We start from the raw sequence: 19090 nt of genomic DNA, 5'->3' as shown, positions 1-19090 counted from the left end.
TTTGAATCCCGATCTTCATAAATGTGTATGAATTTTATGTTAATTTCAGATTGTACTTATCACTTTTTCTAACGAAAAAAAAACTTTAAAATTGTTATATAAATCAACATACTTTAATAAAAAAAATAAAAATAAAAATCAACATAATACTATAGCATTTGGTTATTCCTGGCTTGCTTATTGGATGACAGAACATGAGTTATATGTGGCAAAAAAGGAGAATGGAATATAATTTAGTTGCTTTTTTATTGGGTGATTCTGTTATTTTACAGATACAAACATACACGTATAAGTCACCAACTATGTCACGAAAGAATCCATTTATCTTCTAAGAAGGGAAAATGGTTTTGACTACATGTGCATAATATACCATTTACTCACTAAATAACTTTGCCAAACTCTTATTATTAAATTGTCTAATGAAACTCTTGTTACTAATTATTAATTAACAAATTAATACGACGTCGCTTTAACTCAAATTGAGTTGCCATCTACATCTACTACGCCACCATGTGTTCCAAAGAAACTAACACCTTTGATGATGATAGTTATAGTACTTTTCAACCTTAAAACATAACTATTACACATAAATAGTTCACGCGTATTTTATCATGGATGGAGTATATACATAAATGCACTCCAAAATAAAGTTGAAAGTGACACCATGCTAAATGTGTAGTACAAACAAAGATATTTTTAAATGATAATCCTTCCTTCTATTCCTCTAAAAAAACATATTGATTGAGTCAATTGATAGCTAATTTTACCCTGAAAATGTAGTCCATTATTTTTAATGAGTTCTTTTAGTCACTTTTTTTATCTAAAAAAATTTAAATGCAGTATTAGAGAATTCAAACCAACTTAGTTAAATTGATAGAAGAATTAACTCATTCAAAACAAAAACAAAAAACTTAAAATCTCAATGTGATTTAAGGACTTTATTTTTAGAAGTAATAAATAAGTAACTCTGTAATTCAAAATTTACTCACCTCGACTTTTTTATAATAATTTAGAGAATTCAAGTCTTGTTTCACTCGGAAGAGATTATTATATTGGTATTTTTTTTTTTGTTATCCAAACTATCCTCCTTCTGAAAGCCAAATAATAATCTTTTAAAATACGGAAATCCACTTAAGGAGATGACTTCTCCCAACCATATGCATCAAGATCGAACCTATGGTCACATCATTAAGAAACTTTATTTATAAGTACCGAAAGAGAATTCAAGTCTAATTTCACTCCAAAGAGAGTTTTGTGCTGATTGTCCAAATCACTTTCCGACCAAAAATCAAATAGTAATCTCTTACAAAAATCTATTTAAAGAATTGACACACATCCAGATCGAACTCATAATCAGATGCTTAAGAGACTCGATGTATCATAGTAATATTCATGATTCACATACTAAATCAAGGGGGGAGAGAGAGAGAACATTTCCACACATAAATACAAAATCAAAGGAGAGAGAGGGAAAACAGAACCTTAAAAACCGCCTAACTTGGAGTATAGAATATCTATTTCCTCTCAAAAAATCTTTTTTTCTTTTTGTGTTATGTGAGTTTCCTCACTTTACTTTGAATTTCCATTTCCATGGAGTCTTCTCCACCTTCTTCAAATCCTCTCTTCCATCTCTATCATCCTCACAACAAATCAAAAATGCACCATCCCATTTTCCTCTTTGCATCACTCTCCCTTCTCTCTCTAACCATTCTCTTTTTCTCTCTCTACAAACGCTTCTCCAAACCCCACAAACACAACCAAAAAACCAAACTTTCTGATAATTCTCCTTCACAACCCGACCCAATTAGCCCGACCCATTTATCAAAATCGATTCTTTTTGAAGTTCTCCCCTCTGATTCCGCTAAATGGGATACCTTGTTCGATGACCCGGATTCAGTTTTGGAAGTTCCATCGGAGAAGAAAAAGAGGAGGAAGAAGAAAGCAAAGAAGAAGAAAGAAATGAATTCGGAAAGTGAAGAGTGTGTGAAAGCGGGTTTTGATTCGGGTGTGAAGCTTGAATCTGATTGCATGTATCCGTTTACTTCTTCAAGTAGCGTTTTGCAGAGAAAAATTAAACTGCAATATGATGAGCTTGTTAAAAGTAATGAATCCAAGAAATTGACTCTGCCACAGGTATTTCAAGTTTCATAGTTTTCTATAAAAAAAAAAATCTGTAAATTTTGAATTTTTGTTAAGCTGGTTTTTGATTTTTTTTTTAATATATTGTTATGATTGTGCATTTATCAATGGCTACTATCATTTCCTGCTAATCTTGAATTATGTGATACAAAACGTTTTCTTGCACTATAGTTTGGTCAGTGTTCCCAATAATGGAAATAAGTGTATGTTTGGTTATTCAGTGAGAAAAGTTGATTCTGTAAAATTGAGCTAAAGGGAAAGTGATTTGGATACATTCATGTAAAAGTGAGTTGTAAAATAAATTTGTGTGTAAAAATCAATTCTGGAATCAAAAGCTACAATTTCTAGCTTCAAGTAGAATCAAAATTCTGGAGGCAAAATCAATGAACCAAACATGTCAAAATCAGTTCTACATGTTTAGAATTAATTTGGATTCCTCCAAAAGTGGAACCAAACATACACTAAGTAATATTGTTTCTTAGCTTTATGTGCTTCCTCTTTGTATATGCAAGCTATGCATATTTTAGGCAAGAGAAATGCTAGGGACACATTTTAAGTAATATATTTTAGAAAATTCTTCTTTTGTTGGTTTGGTAATTTATTGAAGCTAGGACTTATATTGAGCATTTCTTCAAATAACAAAAGGTGTTAGTTCACAGAGATTGCAAATTTGTAATTAGATTGGATCAGTTTTGACAGAAGAGGATGGGATAGGGATTTGTTCTTTTTGAGGGGGGGGGGGGGGGGGAAATATACTCACTTTAGGGTGAGTGAAAAGTAAAAGTTAAGTTATTGCTTTCTCCTGAATAAACATGTTGTCTTGTAGTCTATAATAAAACATGGAGAGCAATCACAATGAATGGAAATGGTTGTTTCCATTTGACATCAGGGAGTGGTATTTATGTGTCAATGAATCAATATAGATAGATGAATTCATGGATTGATATGTCAGTAGTTCTAAAATTAGTATTTATATTGAATAAGTCTCGTAACTCAAGGCGATGTTTGGGGCATGCGGTGGGGAAACTTACTCTCCTTCTGAATGCATCTGGGCGGTTTTCTTCATTGTTACAAAGCATGCTATTCCTTCAATTTTAAATTAATTGTCATTTTATAGATATAAAAAAAAATCATAATAACTGTCATTTAATCATTGTATTGTTTTGATGCGGTAGTAAGTTTTTCTCCCTATTTTTCCCCAAAATATATATTATGTGCATCACTTCTAATCCACTATATTGCAGTATGCAGTTATGGCGATGGTTGATACTTTAATAGTTAATAAAGACAATTTACCAAAATTATTTCACTCATGAAGTTATGTATTGTTTTTCTTAATCCTAATGAAAAAAAATCTTAAACTACAAATAAGTTGAAATGGAAGGAGTAAAAACATAGTTCAAAGTTTAAATTGACTGCTAACATGAATTCCTGAAGTTACATGTGTTACGAATCGTTCATCCATTCAAATCAATATCTACAAGCCTTGTGAAATTACCTTGTAGATTTGCTGAGAACACTAAGCACCCTCAACTCTATGTTGACAGCAAAATATGCTCTTTCTCATTTGGAGTTGGTTTTCATTTTAAGTAGCTTAGTAATACCATGTGGCCTTTCCTTTTCAAACTGAGATTTTAGTGTAAAATTTATTTCAATGCAAATTTTAATACTCTTATCCTCTCTTACGCAGGTTGTCCGGTTCGCTAATAGTTTAATTGATGCTAGGAATGAGCTTCAACACAAGTATGTCCAAGTTTATTCTAATGTATTTACTTCATATTTTGCCTTTTTACTCGTGGAAATTTATTTGGAAAGACATTGAAGACTTCTGTCTAGTTTGCAACTATGATAGTTGCTCTCTATTTATATTAAAGTTTCTGAAGTGTTGACTTTCTCTTGTTAATCAAACAAAGCATCTGACTTATATAACATCATTTTCTAGTAGAATTGATATATTTAAAAAATCAACTAACTTGTAGGTTATTTGCAAATTTAGATGTTGTCATTTTATGTAAGGAATATATTTAGTATATTCTTCTCAGTTTTCCAAAAAAATTATGTTGATTAAAGTTCTGATTGCTTTTTCAACGTTTTATACTTACAGGGCTGACGTGATTCAAAGAAAGTTTGTAATAACAAAGGCTTTACTATGCAAGGCAGACAGATCTTCTTTTGACCGACTTCATCAACAGGTTTGTTGTTAGATAGCAATCTGATCACTAGAGAACATTTATATTATCAAACTTGCAGAAACCTCTAATGAATTTCATTTTATAAAATTTCAGATATACAAGCTAGAATTAGAACAAAAAAGATTAGAGGAGGATGCTTTTGTTTATAACTCACTTCAATACCAGCTTAAACTTTCACCTGCATACAAAAAGGTGTCATACTCTTCAATTTTGTTGCAAAAGTGTGTACAATTATTTCAATTATACAACTTTAGATATTCATTACAATTCTTGTAGCTAGGTTGTTTGGTTTGGCTTTTGTTAATGAAAAACATTTTATCAACTAACATTTGTTATTATGATATACTTGAACCTCTTGATGAAGATGCTTGAACTTGGAGCGTGCACGGAGAAGGCAAAACAATGTGAACAGGTAGACAACATAGATGATGAATTTGCCGACATTTCTTTTGAAGAATTATTAGCACAAGAGAAGAAGGATTCGTTTTGGTTAGTTTTATACCCTTTGTTTTTTATAAAGCTTGTAAATGTATGGAAGCCTCATCTTCCCTATTTTGGTTTTGGAGGGGAAGGGTTGATTTGTAATTCACCAATAACCACTTTTCTGTATTTGTACAGGCAAAAAAATGGAAAATCAAGAGTGTGCTCAAGCTAATTTATAAGAGTACTACTAACTGTTAGTTTAGTGTGTACATCTAATATATCTATAGTGTACTGTCACATGAATGTTCTTTTTGGTTCTTTCCATGTGCCATTTTTGGTTGTTTATGGAATATAGATGATTATATTAGGAGGAATTCATAAATGGAAGTCGTTTAAATTGAAATATATAATGTGACATACTTATACCATGAAATTTTGAGGACTACATGGGGGTTTACTTGGGATTTAGCTCAATAATTATGATGTGGTGTGTGGTGGTTGTGCTTAATTTGGTTGCCTGCAACAAATAGGACTGTTGATGCAAATTTCATGGTGAACCTGGGTTTATAACCAAGGGAGAATGAATTTCAATTGAAAGAATATATATATCATCGCTTAATTTAATAAATAAAGTCCCAATTAACTCCTAATTTAGCTGATCACACCATTTCAGTTTGATTTTGTTAATAATATTCTAGATCTAGACAGTGGGAGGATTAGTTTTCTATGTTTGAATGAAAGGATTTTGAGAAGACTTGCTTTTATATTTTAAATTAAAGTTGCTATAAAATGTTTTTAAAAATGAATCAAGTGTGATTAAAATATTATGTGATCATTTATTATGTTTTTTTAAATAAAAAATGTTAAACGTATATAGACTCTGTTTTTTAAAATCTTTTCCTCCAACATCCTCCAAAACTCTCAAACATAACCCTAAAATATTGTTGACATTCCCGGTAACTAGACGGTTCCCCACCTCATTTCCTTTCCTCGAGAGTCTAGGCCCCATCTTCAGTGGTAGATTCTCCTTAAAATTCATGAAAATGAATTCAGCATGTTATTGTTGATATAATAATAAGATTTAGAACATACTCAAAATGGGTTGCAGTGACTGCGAATCATAATTTGTCAAACGGAGTGATGCATTCCTCAATTTTACATATGATTATACTTTTCATGGTATTAAGTTATCTCTCTTTAACAATTTTAAAAATCAACTCTGAACTCAAATGTGTCAAGTAACTTTCGTTATCCAATCAAACTTAAGTTAGACCCATTCTTGCTGAACTAAAACTAGGGAGCCTAAACCATGTCAAGCTCCCACATGTGAAGTATTTGTAAACATAGATCCGGTAGCATTGCTTTGCTACAATTTTAATTTCTTAGCATCTGCTTCCCATACTAATATTAAAAAAAGAACGAACATTCATAAGATTCAAATATTGTTTTCCTCGGAATGAAGGGTAAAGCAAGTCAATTTTTACATTCTTTTTGTCCCTTGTAATATAGATTTAAAAACATTCTAGTTCTACACTAAAACATTCGTTTTTACTAGAAAGATGTAACTAATTTGTTCACGTATGTGATGGAGTGGCAGGGTCAGTGGCACTGTCAGTGACAGTGTCGCATCCTAAGATATGAGATTTGAACTTATCCAGCTCAGCCATCACCTCGTCCTCTGGTCGATAAATTAGATCCATCATCCGCCAGATCTGCAATAAACCAAACAAGATTTGTCAAAATTCAACCCTACTTAATGTTGTTATCTGCATGGAAGAGAAACGTTCTAACCAAATGATAGCAGAAACATCTGTTTACCTGCAGGGTGCCACCTCCACCAGTGCTTGCACAATCATCAGATACACTAACAATTGTCCATGGATCAGATGCATTCCAATGAAAGTCAACAACCTTATCCCTGAATACATCAATGAACATTTGTTTTCATTGGTATTGAAACGTTATTAAAGGAGTCCATCAGTGTTACATGCAACAATACCAGTGGGAACAAAAACTCCAACCACTTAAACATACTAGCATATACATAATGCTGAATTCCAAAGAACTGAATAAAGAGATAAATGAACATGTGTAAAACCATCTGCTATCATACCTATGCCCTGCATGACGAAAGAATAAACCAGGGGAAGTCTCTGGTACTGTAGTATCAGCAGAACCTGATGTTTTACCAACCTAAAAGAAGAAGAAAAAAATAGTCTCACCGAAAAATTTATAGATAACAAAATACTTCTGGCGTCCAGATCAGTGATATGCAGGAGTGATATCTATGACCTAGTCCGTATTAAAGGAATAGCCTATACTATCCTATAGATTCTAAGAGCTTGTAGTGCACCTTTGGTGTACCATCCGATCCCTCACTCTAGTTTATTCCCGTAACTGTTTTCTAACTGTCAATGAGACATTGACAATGACAGCTGTAGCTAGGTGACTTCCAGTCACCAGCTACCCGTTAACGGATTAAGGATCAAATCTATAAATAGATTGATCAACCTTGTAACTGTATTCAATCAATTTAATTAATATAAACACACTTTGAGTTCTATACATTCCTCTCAACTATCTCTAATCAACCTAGCATAGATTCAAGAAATCTAACAGTCCGGGAACCTCATCTTGATGAGTTTTCCAAAGAAATTCCTTCTTTTGGCGAGGGGGAGGGCCTATACAACAGGTTCCTCGCATTTTTTTTTCCTATTTTATTTTTAATTATAAAATTACCACCTTGTTTTCAGTTTGTTCAATATTTTCCTATAAAAAACAGTGAAAACAAAAAGAAAACGTTAATTTTTATGATAAGAGTAAAACTAATCCAAGCAATAAATAACAGATAAACAATAAGCGAGACTTTTCCAAATATTTTCAATATGCAGCAGTAAGATCACTTTGAACTTGCCGAGGAGGAGCTCATACAATTCATTGATGATATTAATACAAGATTAGAGTATTCCCAGCATAGTCTAAGAATTCATATGGTAACAACAATAACAAAAAGGCTTGTGAATTCAAGTTTGTCAGCAGCCCAAGCACTTGAGAAAGAATTCAATGTTTATAGGAACTTCATTGGATTAATATTATATACGACGTATTTAGGCTGTCTAAAAAGGAAGGAAGCATAAGACAAAAAGGTCAGTGACTTGAAAGTTTAGGAGTTCAAACCTTTTCATGGTCCCAGATGTTTATAATTCCATCTTCGGCACCACTTCCAAATACAGATGATTTAGCAGGATTCCACTGAAACAAGTTGTGAGTCAAAAATCAGAAAACTAAAACGGCCATAAATGACTTGCACATGTAAATTTTAAACTGCAATTAATTGAAGCAAGGCAGGATCTCCCAGCAACCTGTACACAGAGGACTGGTTCATCATGGCCTTCAAATTTATAAACAGGAGACCCAATTCCTCCACGATTGTTTAGTTTCCGGCGATCAAACATGCGAACTGTGTTATCAGCAGAGCTGAAGCAAAAGCAACAAAAATTAGAATGAAGAGCCAAAGTCCAAAAAAGTTTTCTGAATAAAGGATCCAACTTCCAAGTTAAATCCATTAATGGCATTAAGATACGCAATAACTAATTACGCAGAAAAAAGAAGGATAAGAAAAGCATATAAATCTTAATCCATGTTCATTCAAAAAACCGGGGGCAAGGCATACCCAGTCAGAATAAAATTGATGTCATGAGTATTCCAATCAACGCAATGTACATCTCCATCATGTGCCTTCTCAACCTGCGTAAAAGAACTATGTAAAATAAGGAATACACAAACAACATATTCAAGTCTAAATTAGAAAGGTTTCATAGCAGTAGTTAACAGAACCAGACAACAAATACAAAGGATAGGATCGTGTAAAAAATTGAAATGAATTTACAAATATGCAGAATTCCACACATTAGGAAAGCCTGAATTCAGGAATAAGGCAACAAGCTGTATTCACCTCTTTTTCCTCTTAGAAGAAATAATGGTAACAAAGATTTGTTTTTCCGTACATAAAAATTATCAATAATAATAGATATGTGGTATGTACAACCAAGGATATGTGCATTAATAGTGAATAAAACAGCACAAAATGAGAGGAACTGATTCATTCAAACCTTGACAGCTGGAAAAGATCCAACACGCGCATCCCAGAGTATGAGACAAGAATCATCACCTACACTACAGAACTCCTGTGCACTGCAATTCACAGCGAACAAAAAGACAGGACGAATTTCAGAAAATGATAAAATAAAACCATTAATAATAACATTTTTTAAAAACAACCATTACTAATAATTTAATAACAACAATAAAGGGTCAAAATGAATCAGCAAGTCAATCCATTAGTATTAGACCGACACCCAAAAAATGAAGTTTGAGTTTATTATTCAATCTGTTTATTTGTCAGGATAGAGTTCTGGTTCGTAGGATCGTACGATCCTACGTCCCACGGCATCTCAATCGTACTTCAACTTTACTCAGCTTCGTTTTTGCTGTTTTCATCTGTTTGCGCTGTTTTTTCTCTGTTTCTTTTTTTGCTTGGTTCCTCCGTTTTTCCTCTATTTTCTCTGTTTTTTTCTCTCAACTCTATCAACAACCTACCGATCCTACTTATAAATCGTGTTACGACCCTCGTGTTTACAATCTTTTACCAGCCTACCAATCCTACTTAAAAACTCTAACCTGACTACATTCAGTACCCATAACCTGAATCCCTCTTTCAAGTAAATAAAACAGATTTAATTAACAGACAAAATTCTATCATAACCAGATCAAATATCAAAATTTAAAAGTGTCAAAATTACTATTCTCTTATCAAACAATAGATAGCAATAACATGCAAATGAGTTAGCAGTGATATATCCATTAACTTCAAATATGTAACACATGATGAGCTATTTACCAAACTCAACCATAAATGATAATAATAATTTAGATACACATAAATTGACACAAGCATGACTAAAACAAGAAACAGCTACCTTGAGGGGCAAAACTGCACATCTTCAACAGTGTCTTTATGACCCCGGTAGACGCCCCTTGCTCCAACAGACGGGCTTTGTGCAGCTTTCTCGCTATTTCCCCCAACATTAGAGCCCTCATTAACATCGGGTTCTTCTTCTGTAGCTAAAGTTGCAATATGATCATGAATACTCCATAACACCACAAGCTTGTCTCTCCCTGTCATTAGGTAATAGGTATGCTCACCAAATCAACAAAATTAATGTAGAATATATGGAGTAAATCATCCAGAGAGAGTAAGAATATTATTGGTTTTTGTTTCCTTGAGATTAAATAAACAGCTAAAATCTAGTATTGTTGGAGCAACATTAGCACAGCTCTATAAGTTCACCACATATAACAAATGTATATTCTATAATTATAGTTGTAGCTTGTATTTTTTATATGAACAATTTAAAAGACTGCGTTATTGTATTATTGCTCTTGATAACCTACAAACTTCATGATTAAGAAACATACATCAATACAAAATAAACTTTTGACTTCATTTACATTGACAAGGCAATAAAAAAGACTCAAAATCCAACCTCCGGAAAGAACAAAGGGCTCAGTTGAACACATAGCTAGTGCAAATTCAGCATTATCCTTATGTCCAGTTAATACCTGCAAAATTGTAACCTAAATTTTCATGTGCCTGATTTATGAATAAAGTTATGTTGAAAGTATATCATATTAGGCATGGTGGTGAACTCAAACTCCTAAAATTACTTGGCAACAAAAACAAGTTAACTTTGGAGTACTTAAATATCTAAAGGTTATAATGTCTAGCGATTCTTGGAAATAGATTCTTAGGCTCTGTTGGATTGACTTGTTTGAACTTAGATGTTGGCATAAGAACCTTAGACCATTTGGAAGAGCTTAGACAAACAACTTACGACACACATATAAGTTAGTTCTCCATGATAGCTCATGAAAACAGTTTATAACATGAAAATTGTTTGACTTTATATGACCTTTTGTTATAGAAATAGTTTATACACAAGCACTAATATGATAAGTGTTTATGCTATAAGCTCTTAATTAAGTTGCTTATCCAAACAAGGATAGCCTAGAATCCTGTGACAGTAACAGATAGCTATATGACATGTTAATTTAAATAAAAGATAACTTGGTCAGAATGTTAATTTCTAAAGCCAATTTGACAAAATAACTAAATCAGAAAACAAAAATACAAACCAAGTCTGGGATGGAAGTGGGAGCATCCAGAGCAGCATTATTCCGGTTAGGTTGAGATTCAACATTCCAAATCATAACCTGTTAATAGAAAAAATAAATTACATTTCCATCAATGAAAATGAGAATAAATATGCAAAATTCATAAGATTGTAATCTGACAGAGAAAATGAATTAGAATAAAAAGGCAGACTTTGCTTACATTTGGACTATCTGTATGTGTGGCAACTATATTAGTATTTGACGGGAGTTCTCTGATTCTATTTACCTGAAACACATTATCAATGTATCAGTAAACAACCCAAATATTCAATTTCGGGGTAGTAATAATGTATCTTTTTTATGAATAATAATAATGCTTTAGTGACTTATTGAGCGTTAATTAATTACGCCTTTGTTTGGTTCCGTGTTTGCTACCAAATTCTCGCATTGCAATGACTGATCTACCGTGAATTCCTGAAGCAATAAAACTGAGCTTCTGTGTTCACGTGAATTTTTACCATGATTTTCATTGTCGTGTTGTAGAACCAAACAAACTAAAAGTGTATGTTTTACTTTTGGAAGAGTGTAGAATCAATTTTAACATGTTTGGTTGCTTTATGAGCATTATTTATTGCTAGATTTTAAATCTTGTGATTCTAGAAACATTTTGACTCGAGTTTTGGTTCAACTCATACTTCTACTTCTACATGAACATATCCAAAATATAAATCACTTTACCTTCAACCCACTTTTAGACAATCAATTTCATGTAGTGCGTGTTTGGTTCTGTGGTTGCAAAAAATGTATTTTCAATAAATTGATTTTACTTAAAATTGAGTTTAATGTGAAATGGTTTATGTTAATATACATTTATGTAAAAATGAGTTGAATAATAAATTCCAATGTAAAAATCACTTTGACTCAAAAACTTCAAGTTAGAATCAATTCTGAAAACCAGAGCAACCGATCATGTAAAAATCAATTTTACAGCTCCAGAATCAAATCTAACTGCCCCAAACATTGATTTTGAATTAATTGATTTCATAGATTCTCGTACTTAAAAGCTAGTTAAATGTAAAGTAATTTATGTTTGAATACATTTACGGAAATGTGAGTTAAACAATAAATTTCAATGTAGAAATCATGATTAGACTCGAAAATTACAAACCCTAGAAAAACCAATTCTACTAGAAAACAATGGAACATTTCAAAATCAACTTTACACCTGCGCAATCAATTTAACTACCTCAAACATGGAACCAATCATAATTGATTTTACAAAATCAATTCACTCAGAGTCAATTTTCGGCTAGCCAATAATCAATTTTCATCACCACAGAATCAAACAAAGTAATAGATATAACGAAACAGAAAATAAATGAATAAAACTTGGAAACCTCACCTCACCGGGATGAAGAATAGTTTTAACCTTCTTAACAAATGGAGAACGCGCCTCTTCATTAAACATAGCAATATGTTCAGCAGCAGCAACCCTAGGTTTAACAATTTCACAAGTAGCAATAACAAGCGTATTGGGAGCAGTTCCATCAGTTTGTTCAGAAAGATAAAGACGATGACGATTCTTGTAAGTAGCATGATCAAGAAGTGAACCCCAACGGCATGATTGTGATGGCCATACTAGATTGTGATTCGCTAGCCAGTCGTAGAGGACTGGAACGAGTGACTTCCATTGACTGTATCTTTCTTCGATTGAGAGTGGGGTTGTTGAAATTGTTCCCTCTTTCTTCGATTCATTCATCTTCTTCTTCTTCTTCTTCTTTTTCTTTCTCTCTCTAGAATGTGTATGAATAATATATAATTATTTTTTAATTTATTTATATCGATTAGCTTAGAGAGTGAGAGCGGGAAGGGAGATAGTAATTTGTTTGTATTTCCCGCTCCATTTTTGTGCTTAGTTTGCACTTTGCAGCCCAATTTGGGTTTGATAGAGTTTGAAGTATTAGTATGCCTGTGCGATTACGCGTGTGGAGGATACTCGATTTTAAAAAAATCCCTATTCAACTTTTTGATTCATTCCATTCATCACCTTTTCATAAAAATTGTATTACCGTCTCAATAGCATTATCATCCATCAACTTTTAAAATTATGTGATCAAAAGACACATGATTATGATTTTATTGTACAAGTGGTTTCGGTAAGCTTAAACTTTTTTTGAAGGGGCCTATTTGTTTAATGTGTGAAAATATCTATTTTCCCATCTTATTAATACATTTATGCTTTTGTTAGTTTTAGTGATTATTTACTTGTTGAATACGGTTAAAATGAAAAAAATGTTGTTTGCGATATTTAAGTTAATATATGTATATACCTATTAAGAATGAAATTTTTGAGGTGGATGGTTATCTGATTCGACCTATGAGAAGCTCCAACCTTAATTGGGAAAAGGCAAGATAATATTGCATCACGCACAAATTTATGTTACTTTTGGATTAATAGATCTCATTATATCTCACTTGAATGGATAGGGGTAGCACTTGGGTGACATAAAATTGGTGACATTGACCAATCACAATATCACAAGTGCTACCAGATGGATAGTGAGACATATTGACCAATGGTAAAAAATTGTAACATTTACTTTATCTCATTTGTGCACCATAAGACTAAGATATTCGTCTCATAAATATAAAGAAGATGCAGATATTCATTAATTTGTATGTGTTTTATAATTCCAATGATATATATTGTTAATTTGCAGATATCGTAGACTCGTTGATTTCATAAGGGTAATATTTAATTTTAAAGCGAGGTTGTGAGACATACGAAGATATACATAACAATAACATTGGAGCATCAACAATTCATCATATGTGAAATGAGTATTATTTTTTTCTCATATTTGAAATACGGCGTCTCCATTGTAGAATTTAATACCTTAATAGCATTTTATCTCTTCCATACTTGCCTAACTACGACCTTTAGGGTGTCCCCGTTGTAGCATTTAGTACCTTCATTGTGTTGGGTATGAGGAATGGATTTTGATAATTTGGATCAATTGTGTTACAAGTTGAATTTATAAGATTGAGTTATGGTAAACTAATGTTCTAACATTTTTAATAAGAAAATTATACTTCGACCATAAATATTAGACACAGTTGGTTCAATTAAAATTGATATATTTGATATAAATTGAATCATATTTATCAACGGACCAAGGGTCATTTGTAAGATTGGTAGCTCTAGGCGCGGTCTCCTCGACGGTCTACCTGTCATAATGACCAAGGGACTTGGGGATCGTATCAATTGTCTTGGATGAAGCCCGTGTGTGCTTCCTAGCATCAATGGAAGGACCCTCTAAGCAGAGATGACAATTGGACCCAGATCCTATGGGCACTCGCAAAAAATACCCGCTATGGGTAGGGTAAAACCCTGCTTTCATGGGTCCAGGCTTGGGTATGGGTAATTACCCGCAAATTTATATGGGTATGGGTAGGGGTGGACAAACGGTCGGTTTCGGTCGGCGACGGACCGAAAATGCCAATCCGTTCAAACCCACGGTTGAGCTTTCCAGACCCATTTTCGTCCGTTAGCAGCTTCGGTTTTTTTCGGATTTCGGTTTCGACGGGTGACGGTTATGTTGGGTGGGTTACTTCGGATACTTCATTGAGTCATTATCTTCATTATTATTTGTAACCAAAAATCCATCACAGAAGAAAAGATAATAAAAATTGACAGAGAGTAAAAAAGAGATGAAGAGAGAAGATTGCTGTTGCACAACATATGAAGAGATAACAAAGAGATGCAAAATCGAAAATAAATTCAAACAGTGTGATTGGTACTACAATAGTATGAGGAAGTGAATCTCATAGTCTCATGAATCATAATAAAAGATATAAGAAAGGAAAGGCAGGTGGGGACGTGGGTGGTTTGTCTTGAGAGAGAAGAAGGGAGAAGCAAGGTCTCAATCTTAAAGGGTTTAGTTTACAATTACATAAAGAAATTAATTTTAGAGAAGGTGAGAGAAAATACTCCTTCCGTTTTAAAATAAGTGTCGTTTTAGCCAATTGCACATATATTAAGGAATGCAATGAAATAATTATTAGACGTAACACTTTTACTAACTGCTCTTATTTTATAAAAAAATGATAACCTTAAAGTTGCATTGAAAATTGTGTGAGAAAAAAGTTGGGGAAGGTAAAATTAGAAGAAAAAAATTAAAGTGGTATTAAAAATGTAAAGTGACATTTATTTTAAAATAAATATTTTTGGCTAAAGTGACACTTATTTTAAAATTGAGGAACTAATAAACAATTGGCAAGAATGAATGAGTATTTTCATTTTACAAGATCATACAAAAAATTAAAATAAGAATAATTAGTAAGTTGGTTACTTGCTGCTGTAATGAACTATTGATACGCTTTTCAAGAAGATATTGTTACTTTTTTTCAAAGTGTGGGTCTTAAGACACTGTTTTCATGTCACGTCTCTGAAAAAATCAGATATGTATACAATGGGCATTGCTAGCGGTCGGGTTTCGGATTTCAATGGATTGGTTTTTGATATCCGAGACCGTCCATTTATACTCACACAAAACAGTGATTGTTCACCCGATAACCCGCCGACCCGTTCAAACCCAACCGTTTATCCATTTTTCAACTCGGTTTTTCGGATTACGGTCGGGTTTTGGATTCTTGTCCAGCCCTAGGTATGGGCAATGTACTACCCAGCCCCGCAACCCGCATATATGTATTTATATAATATTATAAATAATTTATTTATTTTTGGCGTACAATTAATTAATAAATTTAACTATTTAAGTCTAACCTTAAACCTAAAACAGATTAATAAAAACTTTAGTAACAATTTATTATGATTTTAACATGCAACTACAACTTTTTAATGTATAACTGATGTGAGGTATCTATTTTTTTTTTCTTTCCAGGAATAATTTGGATGTTTTTTTATTTGGTTAAATATTACGATTCATATTATTTCGTAAGTTTGATTTAAAAAATTTGGATCATAGTTTTATTTCAAGTGTGATGATTTTTATTATCTTTCCATCGCTAAAGTGCGGGTAATGGATGCGGATATGGGCACTTATAGGGTATGGGGAAGGGCACTAAAGTTGTTGCCCACGAGGGTACGGGCACGGGTACGGGTACATGCATTTTTTTACAAACACGGGTATGAGATGGATACTATAGTACCCTATCCATTGGGTACCCATTGCCATCCCTACTCCGAAGACCATCAAAAAGTGGGGGAAGAAATGGAAAACCCGAAAACCGGCTCAATAAACTTGATGGATTTAGATGTTTGTCTGGAGTCAAGGTTACTCGACGAAGATGACCACGAGAACGAGCCCTTACCTTTTGGAGCCAGAGGAAGTAAGAGACAAAATTCAAACATTGATCCTCCACATTGTTTTTAATGCTCTTTGTCCTTAAGTTTTTTTTTTTTTTTACAATATTTCTTAGAATGATAGAATCAACACCCTTGAGCAAGTTTAATTAAAAACTTTGTGATAAGCAATTTCTTCATAACATTCTTACTATCATCAGAATTAAGACTTTATCAGTGGTATAGTTTCAACCATTAGTGCCCACCTCATTCCCTCCTCTAGAACATATAAAAAATAACAAATTTCCTTCAGCCGTTGTTGTCACTGTGTTCTTTCAGTTGCTAGTGTTTCTCTCCTCCTTCTACTTCATTTTGATGAACTAGCTCTTCACGAGTTCATGGTAGTCTTCATTTGCAATTGTATAAAGTCATAAAAGAATGTAGTGTAATTTCTAAATTGAATTGGAAATCGAGGGAAAAAAACGTGAAAATCGTGTATTTTGAAGACTTTCAAAAAGAACAGTTGTTATATATTTCTACTGTCAAAATGAGTATTAAAAGCAAAAAGTAATATAAATTAAAATAATTTGGAGATGCAGGGTATCGAACCCTGTACCTCTCGCATGCAAAGCAAGCGCTCTACCATTTGAGCTACATCCCCATATTATTTACAAATTAATCATATTAAATTTAAAAATTAAACGTGACACCTAAATTGTGATATTCGTAGTTGTACACTTTTATTAAATGAGTCATTTCTTTTTACTCCCAACATAAATAAATTTCCAGCCACTAGCTATAAGACACCCCACTAGTGAAGCGTTGTGTGATACTAAAAAAATGGTAGTACATGAATTTAAGTTGCCAGGTTTAAGCCAGCAATATTTACTCTTTTGTGGTGAGACCCCATCAGCTATGAGTTCTGTACTTCTGACTCATTTTTATTTATTTTTGGTGTAAATTTCAGAACTAACGGAAAGGCAAATTAAATTTCCCTGCCTGTGGTTGTTTATGACAATTTATTACTGCTAAAGAAAGCAACAGGGAACCGGTGATGAACAATTACTCACTTCTGCTTGTGGTTGCATTGTATCCACAAAAGAAGGGATCTATCTGGGTGTGAAAGGACTGAATTTGACCTTGAGTTGATAGAGAGCATTAGATTGTGTGTATCAAGTGACAGAGCCACCACTAGAGTGTGTGCATCCATTGGGAGCCTTTTCTCTTTGTAGATTTGATGCTACTGAAATGGATGTGCACAATCTATAAATTTAAAAGCTGGTTAAAATATTAACCCATCTAAATTAGTTCTGAGAATCGAACCTTAGACTTTGAGTGGGAATAGATTCTCATGTATACTAAATCAATACCACTGGGTTAATTCAAGTTGGTTTCGATTTAAGTTAGTTGATCAGTTTTACCGAACATTATCATAAATAATAAGAGGATTATGATGCTCGCTTTGGGTCAAATTTCTCTAATAACATATATAATAGGCAAAATTACATGAAAAATCTTTTAAATTAATGTAAGGTTTTGAACTTACTTGAAGAAATTATTTTTCTCTGTTTTTGAAATTTTAGACCTAAGAAGTTCTATTCCACAGTAAAATTATTTTTCTTTGTTTTGTCCTCGCCAACATTGTTGGTAAAAAAATAAAGGGTCATGCTACCAAGTGCCCTTATGACATTTGTTTAGAAGGTAAAAATGAAAGGGAAATGTTAACCGGTGCATCCGGGGCACTCTTTAAGACCTTTAAATAGTAATTTTTTTTTGAAAATTTATGTAATCAATGCATCGGGAATTGAAATATTTAACTTTTTTTATGAAATAATTTCTTCTTTTAGTATTCTTAAAGAGTGTCTCGGAGGCACTCGCTGACAAGACCCAAAATGTAAATAAGTGACAAATTCAAGGTAAAAAGGGTCAACTTATAAAGTTTAGAGGTGTTAAACGCATCATTTTTAAGATAAGGTTTTTTTTATGGATTTCTTATCAAGTGATGTTAGGGCACTTATGATACTTGTTAGTATTTTCCAAAAATAAATATAACATGAGATGTACTATTAAAACAGATAAACATAAACCGTAACTATCAATAAGTTGTCACCGTGAGTTGATGAATATTAATCGTTTTTTAATGACAAATACTAGTATGCTGATTATTATGTTAGTTTGTTCTTGTTGCAAGAACTTGAAACGTGAATCTCAAATTCTTAACCTTTAACTCAAAGAGATGAACTATTCAAACCCACCCATGAACCTTAATTGTTTTCCTTTTATCCAACCATTGTTCAAAGGGATGAACAATCTCAATTGAAATAAATAATATATATTAGAACAAACAACACCGAAATAAATAATCACAAAAATAACGTGTAAGTTTGTATAAATGTGTGTGTGTGCACACATAGATATATGGAACTTCCTTAAAAAAAAAACTTACTCTCCCACATAAAAATATTCACTTTTAAGTTGATTTTTTTTTATGTAAATTGAGTATTCTCTGATTACAACTATAAAGTTAAAGACTAATCCCTTGAACCGAGCATGGTCGTAATAGATGATAAAACTCTCCTTCAAATTTTTTAACACGAATGCATTTTTAAGGTTGAATTCAAACTCAAAATATCTGATTAAACAAGAAGAGATCATTTATCTTCTCATCCAATAGCTCTTGGATTTCAAGTCGAATTTTAAGTATTAACATGCTTACAAGATTCATATATCCATATATATATATATATATTTTTTTTAAAGAAATTCATATTTTAAACAATTTTTTTTTTAGGGACATTTTTTAAACAATTAGAATCTACATATATGAGCAGAACAAATATATGCATAAAAGATACTA

At 32.6% G+C, this 19090-nt stretch overlaps 2 protein-coding genes and 1 non-coding gene across 5 annotated transcripts; 1 reads left to right on the top strand and 2 right to left on the bottom strand.

The window, feature by feature from the left end:
- The first annotated feature begins 1361 nt into the window (after positions 1 to 1361).
- LOC11436344 (uncharacterized) lies at positions 1362 to 5231 on the top strand. Of its 3 annotated transcripts, none has more exons than XR_003009142.2 (6): positions 1363 to 2133; positions 3830 to 3882; positions 4244 to 4331; positions 4425 to 4552; positions 4696 to 4820; positions 4950 to 5231. XR_003009142.2 is itself a non-coding variant. In XM_003597559.3 (6 exons), exons 1-6 carry the CDS (start codon positions 1591 to 1593, stop codon positions 4984 to 4986), a joined length of 945 nt encoding a protein of 314 aa, XP_003597607.2. In that variant the 5' UTR covers positions 1369 to 1590; the 3' UTR covers positions 4987 to 5231. The 3 variants fall into 3 exon arrangements, 2 of the variants coding, with proteins under 2 accessions (XP_024631739.1, XP_003597607.2); XM_003597559.3 differs by having other exon boundaries at positions 1369 to 2133; positions 4425 to 4523; XM_024775971.2 differs by lacking the exon at positions 4950 to 5231 and having other exon boundaries at positions 1362 to 2133; positions 4696 to 4821.
- Positions 5232 to 6132: 901 nt separating this feature from the next.
- On the bottom strand, positions 6133 to 12858 carry LOC11435298 (WD-40 repeat-containing protein MSI4). Its single transcript, XM_003597558.4, has 12 exons — positions 12331 to 12858; positions 11149 to 11214; positions 10950 to 11027; positions 10301 to 10376; positions 9734 to 9932; positions 8867 to 8948; positions 8428 to 8501; positions 8117 to 8231; positions 7932 to 8006; positions 6868 to 6947; positions 6573 to 6672; positions 6133 to 6466 (listed from the first exon to the last, which is right to left on the bottom strand). The coding sequence occupies exons 1-12, from the start codon at positions 12685 to 12687 to the stop codon at positions 6329 to 6331; spliced, it is 1440 nt and encodes a 479-aa protein (XP_003597606.1). The 5' UTR covers positions 12688 to 12858; the 3' UTR covers positions 6133 to 6328.
- A 3963-nt stretch (positions 12859 to 16821) lies between these two features.
- On the bottom strand, positions 16822 to 16894 carry TRNAA-UGC (transfer RNA alanine (anticodon UGC)). The gene has a single exon. It is a non-coding gene; the product is annotated as a tRNA-Ala (tRNA).
- Positions 16895 to 19090: the final 2196 nt, after the last annotated feature.

The sequence above is a fragment of the Medicago truncatula genome, chromosome 2 (genome assembly GCF_003473485.1).
Source record: "Medicago truncatula cultivar Jemalong A17 chromosome 2, MtrunA17r5.0-ANR, whole genome shotgun sequence".
Lineage (NCBI taxonomy): Eukaryota > Viridiplantae > Streptophyta > Magnoliopsida > Fabales > Fabaceae > Medicago > Medicago truncatula.
Note: the sequence above shows the minus strand (reverse complement) of the source record. Positions and strands in the feature narration are given on the sequence as shown.

Coding starts and splice junctions, on each gene's coding strand:
- LOC11436344 (XM_003597559.3), top strand. CDS start 1,591: ATGGAGTCTTCTCCACCTTCTTCAAATCCTCTCTTCCATCTCTATCAT. Junction 4,332..4,424: donor TTGACCGACTTCATCAACAG/GTTTGTTGTTAG, acceptor ATAAAATTTCAG/ATATACAAGCTAGAATTAGA. Junction 4,524..4,695: donor TTTCACCTGCATACAAAAAG/GTGTCATACTCT, acceptor CTCTTGATGAAG/ATGCTTGAACTTGGAGCGTG.
- LOC11435298 (XM_003597558.4), bottom strand. CDS start 12,687: ATGAATGAATCGAAGAAAGAGGGAACAATTTCAACAACCCCACTCTCA. Junction 11,028..11,148: donor CACATACAGATAGTCCAAAT/GTAAGCAAAGTC, acceptor TTCTATTAACAG/GTTATGATTTGGAATGTTGA. Junction 8,007..8,116: donor AACCAGTCCTCTGTGTACAG/GTTGCTGGGAGA, acceptor AACTTGTTTCAG/TGGAATCCTGCTAAATCATC.